The sequence below is a fragment of the Drosophila yakuba genome, chromosome X (genome assembly GCF_016746365.2).
Source record: "Drosophila yakuba strain Tai18E2 chromosome X, Prin_Dyak_Tai18E2_2.1, whole genome shotgun sequence".
NCBI classification, from domain to species: Eukaryota; Metazoa; Arthropoda; class Insecta; order Diptera; family Drosophilidae; genus Drosophila; species Drosophila yakuba.
Genome location: NC_052526.2, coordinates 16,449,437 through 16,460,387, shown reverse-complemented (window position 1 = coordinate 16,460,387; position 10,951 = coordinate 16,449,437). Strand labels below are relative to the sequence as shown.

At 47.6% G+C, this 10,951-nt stretch overlaps 1 protein-coding gene across 1 annotated transcript; it reads left to right on the top strand.

Moving 5' to 3' along the window:
- The first annotated feature begins 355 nt into the window (after positions 1–355).
- Positions 356–8,655, top strand: LOC6525679 (probable ATP-dependent RNA helicase CG8611). Its single transcript, XM_002101465.4, has 5 exons — positions 356–515; positions 575–2,535; positions 2,600–3,027; positions 7,308–7,497; positions 7,755–8,655. Exons 1-5 carry the CDS (start codon positions 456–458, stop codon positions 8,026–8,028), a joined length of 2,913 nt encoding a protein of 970 aa, XP_002101501.1. The 5' UTR covers positions 356–455; the 3' UTR covers positions 8,029–8,655.
- The last annotated feature ends 2,296 nt before the right edge of the window (positions 8,656–10,951 follow it).

Here is a 10,951-nt window from a genome sequence, read left to right as displayed (position 1 = left end):
TCGCTGCCCAAGGCAGTTGAATGCGTGCAACTATTTTTTTTTGTTTTTTTTTTTGTCGTCAAATGTCGCCTGCGAAAGTCGTTGCAAGCGCATTATATTTAGAGAAAGTTACTTTAACATACGAACCTGTTACTGAATTTGCCAAATACGATATATATTAATATACAATATTAAATATTAAATATGATATATAAAACATAATTAGCACTTGCGTTTTGCTAAATTCAACTTAAGAAGTTTCAAAATTCAAACTTCGCGCGCAGCCATCTTATTTCCGTCGTCTGGCAGCGCTGTGCGCTGTTCTATGGGCAGCACTGGCCCGCTAACAGCTGTTAGCTGGCAGCTCGCAGTGAGTGGCAAGCGAAGAAGAAGAGACGCGCACGTTTTATTCAATTCGTTTTTATTTACAAAAAATTCGCACATCTTCTTTGGTTTCAAGCAACAAATGTGCCAAAATGGTGGATAATATATCGCTGAATGTAACTGTAAAGCCGTCGGCGCGCATAAAGCAACAGGTGAGTGCCAGTGGGCGAGTTAATCAAGTGCTGTGTACATTTTGTTTATTCAATTTCAGAAAGCGCCTTTGCAAGCGGCCAAAAAACGTGCACAGAAATCCGAGGAATTCGACTTTCAGTTCAATGCGGGGAAGCCCAAAGTGAAGGCAACCGTTGTGCGCAGAAGGGCGCCTCCTCTGAAAGCAGCACCCACGACCTCCGCAGTCTCCAGTGCCACGAAACCACCAACGCCTTCAGTTTCGTCCACCAAATCCACAGTTCCCGCTGCTTCCGCCGCTACCAAAGCAAATGCATCCAACGAGGATCTTATGTTCAATGTCAGCGCCTCGAAACCACCTGTTAAGAGCGTCCTGGGCGACGACTTCATGCTGAATGTGACCACAAAGCCGGTGGTCGTCCAGAAAGCCAAGCCCAAAATCACACGAGCCGAAAGGTTGGGCAGGAAACAGAGGCAGCAGGCAAAGCCGCTGACGAAGCTCAGCGAGGAGCAGATCACGCGGGCGCTGAAGAGCCACCGCAAGCCCAAGAATCCCAACCAGTTGCCCACGCCCGGTGATCTTTTCCGGGCCCAACTGGAGGAGGAGAGGCGGCAAAGGAGGCGGGAAGAGGAAGGAGCGGAGGAAGGAGCCAGCGAAGAAGAGAAGCAGGCGAAGTCAGGAGAGGGAGCTCCGAAAAAGCCGCACCAGTCTTCGGACAGTGAGGAGTCAGCTGAATCCGGCGAAGAATCCGCTGCATCCGACGGGGAACCAGATGAGTCCAGTGCAGCATCGCCAGCTGCAGGAGAGGCGAGCAAAAAAGCAGCGAAGAAGCCACAGAAAGCTGAGGAGAGCTCGGCCACCAACCGCTTTCGCACCAAGAAGATTGGCCTCTTCGACCAGAGCGACGTGGAGGCACTCAAGCAACTGGGCCAGAGAGCAGTGAAGCCCGTGAAGGAGACCATCTTTACAGGCTCCAAGATATCCACCCTGGGACTGCATCCGCATGCCGTGAAGAACCTGGAGGATCTGCTCAGCATTCGAGAGCTAACCAGCGTGCAGCAGAAGACCATACCCGAAGTGCTGCAGGGCAAGGATGTGCTGGTGCGCTCGCAAACGGGCTCGGGAAAGACCCTGGCCTACGCGCTGCCCTTGGTGGAACTGCTGCAGAAACAGCAGCCGCGGATTCAGCGGAAGGATGGCGTGCTGGCGCTGGTGATTGTGCCCACCAGGGAGCTGGTGATGCAGACATACGAACTCATCCAGAAGCTGGTCAAGCCGTACACGTGGATAGTGCCGGGTTCTTTGCTCGGCGGCGAGAGCAGGAAGAGTGAGAAGGCCAGGCTGCGGAAGGGCATTAATATACTGATTGGCACACCTGGTCGTCTGGTGGATCACCTGCTGCACACGGCCTCCTTCAAGCTGACCAAACTGCAGTTCCTCATACTGGACGAGGCAGATCGCCTGCTGGAGCTGGGCTACGAACGCGATGTCAAGCAATTGGTGGAGGCCATTGACAAGCAGCGTGCGGAGTGCGAGGACAAGCAACTGCCCCAGCTGCAAAGGATGCTGCTGAGTGCCACTCTGACCTCGCAGGTCCAACAGCTGGCCGGTTTGACTCTAAAGGATCCCCTCTACATAGACAACAGCGATGAGGCGGCGAGTGCGGCGCTGAAAGGCAAGGATGGCTACCAAAAGGAGAGCATAGAAGCGCTGCTAGAGGTGGACGATGGACTGGGCGAGTACCAGGAGGATGTGACGGGTGTGCTCAGTATTCCCGAGAATCTGCAGCTCAGCTATGTGGTGGTGCCGCCCAAGCTGCGCCTGGTGGCCCTCTCATCGCTGCTGGCCAAGGAGGTGGACGCCAGTCCCAAGCAGTTCAAGGCGATTGTGTTCATGAGCACCACGGAGATGGTGAACTTCCATCACGACATGCTGAACGAGGCGCTGACCAGGCGAGTGCTCGACGAGGAGGACGAGCAGGAGAAGAGCGATTCGGACGACGATGACGACGTACCCTTGCTGCAGGGTCTGCGCTTCTTCAAGTGAGTTGCTTTGCTATCTTCTAATCCTTGGTTCATTTGCTTAATTGCTTGTTTCTTGGCGCAGACTACATGGCTCCATGACGCAGACGGAACGGCAGGGCGTTTTCCGTGGCTTCCGCGACTGCGCCAGCTGCGTCCTGCTGGCCACCGATGTGGTGGGTCGCGGCATCGATGTGCCCGACATAAAGCTGGTGGTGCAGTACACGCCGCCGCAAACCACCGCCGATTTCGTGCACCGCGTGGGTCGAACGGCGCGTGCGGGACGAAAGGGCAGGGCGGTGCTCTTCCTGGCGCCCAGCGAGGCGCAGTTTGTGCGGCATCTGGAGAAGAAGCGCATCCGCATCCAGCAGGGCGACATGTACGCCTACCTGCAGACCCTGCTGCCCAAGGACGACGAGGCCAGGACGGTGCAGGAGGCGGCCTCCAATCTGCAGCACAAGTTCCAGACGCTGCTCGAGGATGATCGCGAGCTGCACGACAAGTCCTGCAAAGGTAGGTTTCCTTTTCTATATAAAACATTTCCCATTTAAAGTTCTCTTGAGGTTTATGAGGAATCTGAGTGTGGAATGTATACCTTTTGAGTCGCTTTAACGAGTTTTCACCTCTTTAATGTCGACTGCAATCAATACCAATTAATCGTTCCATTGCCACAAGAAAGCTGTCCGATTTTTCGTATTCATCAGAACCCTTTTGCTATCCTGTTATCCTGTGCAGGAAGTAGTCCTGTGCCATTGGACGAGTTCCCATGGCACTTACTTTTCCAATTGCCCCAACTCTGATCCCTGGACAAACTAGCAATTTAATCCTTTCACCAAAGAACATTAACTTTGTAATTACGATTTTTACAACACTCGGTTGGCTGAATACAAAAAAAAAATACAAAAAAAACAGGCACACAAACACTTGCCTCTTTTTCCAATTATAAGTTGGAAGACCACGCCCCCCGCCCCGCTCCTTTGACCGCCCCCAGCCGGGCAGCCAGGCGCAGTTATCATCAGCGGGGCAGCGCGCGTTAAAAACACAAAAATTATTTCATATTTGAAGTTAATTTCGATTGCGTGTCAAATGAATCCCCCGCTTTCGCTCTACTCAGTTCTGTTCTGTTCTGTTCAGTTGCGCTCCTTCGGAGACCTCCAACCACCCAACCACCCAACCGCCCAACTGCCCAGCACCACCACCACCCCCTGGGTAGCCACCACCTTCATCCGTCATCGCGGCAAGTGACCACCAGCGACTTCTTTCATCGCCCGATCCTTTTTTCCGCCTTCATTTATTTCCCATTTTATTTTATTTGCTTTTCAAAACGCGAGTGGGGGCGCTACCCTTTAAAAATAGTGAAAGGGGTATATTATGTCAAGGGGTTTTTAATAATAGTTATGAAATACAATACAATTAAAAAACTAATTCAAATATTTCTAAAATAACAGATATACTATTGAAACTATAGAATAGAAACTATGATGATATAGAATGATGAGAAATGTTGAGGCTGATTTAGAATGCATTACTAGGTATCGCCACGTCTGTGCAGCTGTGCATCTGCCCACTATTCAGCTGAAAATGTAATTGCAGCGCTGAAAAGGCTGGAAAAAAAGTTAATTAGATGTTACCAAGGCGCGTTCGAAGGGTTGAGTCGCAGAGTCAGACGATGTTTTTACCCATTTTCCTGCGATTGAAACATAAAGGACTCATAAAAGCGAGCGGCAGGCGGAGTGGAAACGATTCTAATCGAAACGAAAGGAGGCATCCAAAATGAATCATAAAAAGGGGGAAAAGGCGCCCAAAAAAGCGGGCAATTCGAATGGGGGGAAACTCCTTTGATGGCTGAGATGGCGACTGCGACTGCGAGTCGAAACAGGAAACGGAAACTGAGCGAAATATCGCAAAACAATGGCAAAACAGCAAGATAAATAAAGGATGAAGGATATATAAATACACACACACACACACACTTTTATGTAGTTGAGAGTCGGTCAAAATGGCAACGCAAATTGCACTTAAGCGCCGAGTCAAGCGTCAAGACAGGAAGCCACTTGGCAAAACTTAAGAGCAGAGCAGAGCAGAGCCAAAAAGCCCGAAAGAGACGCCACTAGCCCAGGAGGAGCGAAGGAGACGGGGCGATACATCCGGAATCGGAGTGGCCAGGAGAGAGGGGAAAGGAGAGGATCCTGGAGGATGCAGTTTTCTACTGCTGCTGCTCTGCTGCGTCCAATCAAAAAGCCATTAAAAAGTATTACGCTTGAACAAAACTGTACAAAGCAGCAGCTAAGATAGAGAGAGAGAGGCAGCCAGAGAGGGACGGCAAGTGTGGGTGGGGTGGGGTGTGCTGGGTGGTGTGCGAAAGAGACGGGGGCTGTGCGGAGACAAGCGAGCTGCGAAAGAGAGGGAAGAACATCTGCGACTTGCATTGCCATCGGTAATTGAAACAATTTTCAACTCGCAATTCACTTTTTGTCTTCAGACTTTGGGCTTTTTAAAGTTTCAGCAGCTCGTGCTACAGTGCGTTTCGCAGTTGTAAGACAATGGCAACTGAATGTGAATGGTAAGACGATTATCCACTGATATATACTCAAGTTCTATATATGAACCCTATTTATGAGTCTCTTTAGTTAATGAAAGTGATAATGCGGTGGTTTAAACCACCTCAAATGTAATGTATCTCCCACGAAAAACATCTGTTTTTCAAACGCAGGAGATAATCCGCTGACAACCACTGTGATCCTCATAGTTCCCCTTTTGACTTGCAATCACTTTTTGGCGTATTTAATGCCATATTTTCACTGCCCTGCTGCAGCCCATTGTTCGCCATTATCCCGCTGAATGGAAAGAGTTCTGCTAATGCCCTTCGAAACTAAGCCCCTGATGACCCATAAGCCCCCCGCTTTTGGGCGACACCCCCGATTAGTGAATCCCAGCGAGAACCCTTCGCCTGGGGGTTGGCAATTGGCAGTGGCAATGAAATGGCAATGGATGGACTGAAAAACAATCACAACAATTTGCCACGCCTACACAAACCGCATGGACACGCGCTGCAGAAACCACCACAAAATCCGGAGGAGGTACACACACCCACTCGCACACCCGAAACCAAAAAAAACAAAAAACAAAGAGAAAACCAAAAACCACCGAGACAATGGCATATAAAAAGCCATTTTGTGCGGCTTCTGCGGTGGATGCCGCTCACCCGCTCACCCTCTCCCTCCCTCCCCCAACTCCGTAGAACTTGTGTCCCCGCAAAAGGAATGACATTTATTTTATTCGCCACTTCCGGCTGGCAGACGTCTCTAAACATCCGCTGCCGTCATACTTTTTGTTTGCCTAATGTCTGCCACTTGGCCGTAATCGCATTTGCGGCAATTAAGCCAGAACCAGAAAGCCCAGGGCTTGACTTCGAGACTTTGGTCCTTTGCTGCCTTGGTCCTTTGCTGCTTTGGTCCTTTGCTGCTTTGCTCCCCAAAAAAAAAGGACACACTGAACTGAACTGAAAAGCGGGATGCAGATAGCACTGCTGCGAGTTAATTGCCGGGGCAGGAACGTCTTTGCATCCATCTCTGCTTCTCGGTTTGCTACTCCCCTGCTCATTCCTGGCCGCCATCAGTGCTTCCTGTTTTTCTGGGATCTGGAGTTCGCCCTGGGAGTCATCCTGCCCTCGTCCTGCGGCTGGAGGATTCGGTGTGTGTGGCCGGGATGTGCGGCTCTTCGGTAGTCAATTACGAACTCCTGGCAGCGGAAGGGCGAGTAGTTTATTAAAGCTAATTTAGCGGCTTGCTATGTGATGAGTGCTGCTGACACAGAAGCTTTGTTATAAACCCCCAATATATATTTAATCTAAAGCTTAGTCAGATAAAGTAGGTGAAAGCCTATAGCAGCACCATCTGATAAACGTGGTTATTTACCCCTTTTTAATGTTAAACGATAGGAAATAGAAACAAGCATCGTTTGACAATTAGTTATTCTGATCTATTACCATATATTTATACATATGTATATAAAATATTCATCTTCATATTACTTATTATTGATATGAAGACAAAGCTGTATTCGCTTTCTGCTGTTACTCATTACTCTCCGCGAATCCTTGACGTATCCTTAAAAAGGACTCGTCTTGCCCCGCAACTCGCACTCGCATCTGTCTGCTTTCGTTTCGTTTCGTTTGGAAAGTGTCGTTCTTTGGGCATTTGCATTTGCATTGCATTTCTCATTTCACATCGCATCACATTGGAACAGAAAGGATCGGATCGCATTTACATATCCCAGTCCGCCGAGTGGCGAGATGCTTATCGGGGTAACAATTGCGGGTTCCTGAGTGGCTGCTCCGCTGCTCTGCTGCTCCGTTGGTAATTTGATATCATTGTTGTATAATTTGGAATTGCCTGGCATAAGTGCTGCGTAATTAGCAAGGACATGCCCACAACAGCGAACCACAAGCGTGTGTACACTTTGTTCCCGCACCACATACTCTACTCCTCATGTGTGTGTGCATGTGTGTGATTGTGTGTGTGTGCTTGTGTGTGGCTTGGTTATTCCGGTGAGCACAATGCCCGGGTCTCTATTGTGGTTGTGATGTGAAATCCTTTGCTGACACTGCTCATTTGTCATTTTAACAAATTTATTTTGTAATGAATGCGGCTCACACACAACATGCACACACTCACACACTCACACACTCACACACACACATCGCTCGGCACTTAAGCCAAGACATCAATTAATTCTAAAGGCATTAACATTAACATCTCCTCCCTCTTCCCTCTGCTCTTCCTCGCCCGCAGCCTTTGTGTCCTGGATGAAGTTCTACTCGACGTTTCCCAAGGAGCTGAAGCCCATCTTCAACGTGCGCATCGCCCACATGGGCCACTTCGCCAAGAGCTTCGCCCTCAAGGAGGCGCCCTCCAAGTTCGCCGCCCAGCACGCCGCCCCCAAGGCGGCCCCGCCCACCAACCGACTGACCTACACCGAAAGGTATATATAATGAATTTGGATACATAGGTTCTCATTAATTTACCAATAATTGTATTAGAATTGTAATAAAGAAATAGGATTTTAGTTAGCAGATTGAGCTATGGTCACATGAAGATCAAGATTCTAAAGATCTTTAAACTGAAACCTTTTCCAAATAGGATTTCCACTTTAAAAGTTGCTTATATATAATTAGCTAGTTAGTTGTAAGGCAATGAATTAAACTCCTGTATTAAACTTATCACTTCAATCCTTTGCAGAGATCCCGAGAAGATCCAGGCGCAGAAGCGGGCCAAGCGGCGCTTCACGACGACGGTCAGCGGGGAGGTGCGGCAGCTGCAGCAGCGGGACGGAGGAGCCCAGAACCAGCACCAGAAGCCGGGAGGGCCGCCATCCAAGGGTGGCTTCATGGGCGGCGGAGTGGGTCGCAGCAGCTTCATGAAGAGCCTGGGCAAATCGAGGGCGCTGAACATGTCCGAGTTCGACAGCGGACTGCCACCGGAGGGAGCCGCCAAGCGACGCAAGCAGGCGTAGGAGGAGCATCTCGGATGGGAGGATGACTAGGACTTGGACCAGGCAGGCGGAGGAGTGGAGTGGAGTGGAGCAGGGAGTGCGGTCCGGATGGAGTTCTGAGCACTTTGCGGCACTTTATGCGCGCCATTTTGCCTGTCCGCTGTGCCTGCTCAAGCATTTAATCGAAAAGAAAATTGCTCCATATATATTATATATGTATGCGAGTGAGAATCTAAGAAAACCCAAGGAGATGCGCTCATAAAAGTTTCATTTTTCTCAACTTTTAAGCCCGGACGTCCTGCGGGAAAAGTTGTGGCCGCCAGCCAGCATATTTTAAGCTTCCTTTTTTCATTTTTTTCCCACTGTTTTTCCAACATTTATATATATATATATATATAAATTTTTTTTTTTACTTCTTGTTTTTTGATTACTCGCCGTAATATGTTCGTTGATTTTTTGTGTGGAAAATATTAGAAATCCATTTTCCGCTCACTGCAGACTCATTCAGTCATAGAGTTTTGAAAATGTGTCACCAACGACGGCGAGGGGTCAGAGGTCGGCACGTGTTGCCTTTTTATGCAACTGAAGCGCATAATTCGTTGGACAAGGCATAAATAAATATCATCGTATACACATATAAACACTCTACAAACGCTTTTCTCTTTTTTTCCGCCAGGACACGTGGCCCAAAGATGGGGGGTGGTATTATGGCCCCTTAATTGCCGCCCCTCTTCGAAGGCGGCGGTGAATGAAAGGACCCTAATTAGACGCTCAGCGATTGATTTTTAATTAGGCCACTGGCCCACGCCCACCGCCCCCTTGCCCCCCCCCTTGCCTACATGACCACATGTCACTCAAAGTCAAAGTCAATCAACCATGAACCGCCGTCCTAATTACGTGCGAGTGTCAACATATGAAATAATATTTTGGTATAAATGCGTCCATTAAAACCATGCCCCCCACTTCCGGGGGCTGTCCACAGAATGGAGTTGGAATGGAGTTGGAATGGAGTTGAAGGGGGGCCCACTTGAGTGGGGAAAAGGTGAGTGTGGTATTATGTTCTTGGGCAAATGTATTATTAGGTCTATCAGATATATATATTCTTGAAGCGAAAGTTGGAAAGATTGTTGCTCTTGTTTTAGCTGCTTAATAAAATTTAGTCAAGTTATTATAAAAAGAAAATAACCTGTAAAAATATTACATTTTTGCCACAAGTAAGCTTTTTGATTTTTCGTCCCAAAATAATCATCATAAAATTCAAAATAATATTAACCTAATGATGGAATTCCATATCATGTTGAGTTAGTAATTAATCTTCTAATCGATTGGCGTTCTCACTTATAATTATTATATTTTTGATCTATTTTGCATAATTTTATGATGGTTTTTATACAAGGTAAAAAATGCAAAAATTGATCCGAAAATTATATTTGTAAATCTGTCAAAAAGTTATATCAAAAACCTATATCAAACTTATTAAGTTGTATAAACAATATTGACCAAATATACAACTGCTGCATAAGTCGTGTTATTTTGGCTTAATTTCCTTTATAAAATAAACAGTTTCGTTTTTAAAACATGTGCCTGCAATTTGAAAACCTTTTTAAAAATCAGCATGAGTAGTTTTCAAAATCATTAGGTCAACATAATTAGGCGGAAATTACGCTGCTCCGATCAGCAAATGCGATTGGCGTCCACTTAACGCTAACCAATCGCGTAACGTAACCAATACTTTGGAGAACCAAACCGACAACTAGCACGAATAATTGTCACTTAGCAGGGGGCAATCCCCCTTCCCCCTTCCCCATTTCCCATTCCCTAATCACCATCCCCGAATGTCCGTGGAAAACCCCACCATTTTCAGCTCCACCCCGTTGTCAACGCCATGGGCCACATTAGGGTTTTCCTTTTTAGCCGAACGGACAAAAATGCTGACAGCTGTTTTGGCTCGTACTTGCTGACGGGAAAACTCCCCCGACCCCTGCCACTTATTATTTCAATAAAAGCAAGCTGGAAAAACGAGCTGGAAAAGCGGCGGAGGTGAGGTTTGGGTAAAAAAAAAATGAGAGCGATAGAAAAACATGCAACATTTGCACCTGACCAACCAACAATGGGCATTGTTAGTGCGCCACTACTCTACTACAACTTCATTACCGCCCCCCAGTGGACACAAGCCTCTCAATCGAGTGGAGGATTTTAATTTACCCTAATGCGTCTATAATTCGAGCCATTAGTGCAATCACATTAGCAATTTTCCACGGCCAACCCTTTTTGGACGGACGAGAGGGTGGCAAACCATCCAGCCAACTCCGCTCCTCGTCGCAGATATCCTGGCTGGAATTGGTAGGAATTGGCCGGAGTTGATCCAATTAGATCGCTGCTAATCACACATGCTTCGCACTGGGCTTAAATCAATCGAAGGACATAATCGAAGGACTGAATCGAAGGGGATTACCAACAGATGTTGGCCAGTTTTTGGTGGTAATGCAATCAGCTACTGGCTATTTGTAGCAGTATAAAACTTAATCATTTAAAATATCTTCGGTATGTAGGTACGTATTAATTATTCAACTAATCACAAATTGATTATGATTAAACAAATGGTAGAACCGTGGGTGTTCTCTCAGCCAGCTCCTTCGACCTTAATCCATTCCTGCTTCTGTTGTACGCATTCCGGGGCATCCAAGCCAGCAAACCATCTCATACTCCATACTCCATACTTTGGCCATCGTCGCCCCGCGTTAAAAACCAATTAATTTCGACGCTCAACTGGGGCGATATTTGGTGGGTAGTGAAAGATCATCTGTCATCGGTGGGATCTCGCCGGGATCAACGGGTTGCCGTTCGTCTTGTGACCTTCCTTCCATCGATGCAACTGCACCGTTGTGGCCAGAAAAAGAGCTCCTAATTGTTTGCATTTGTGTTGCAATTTAGCTGAAATCGC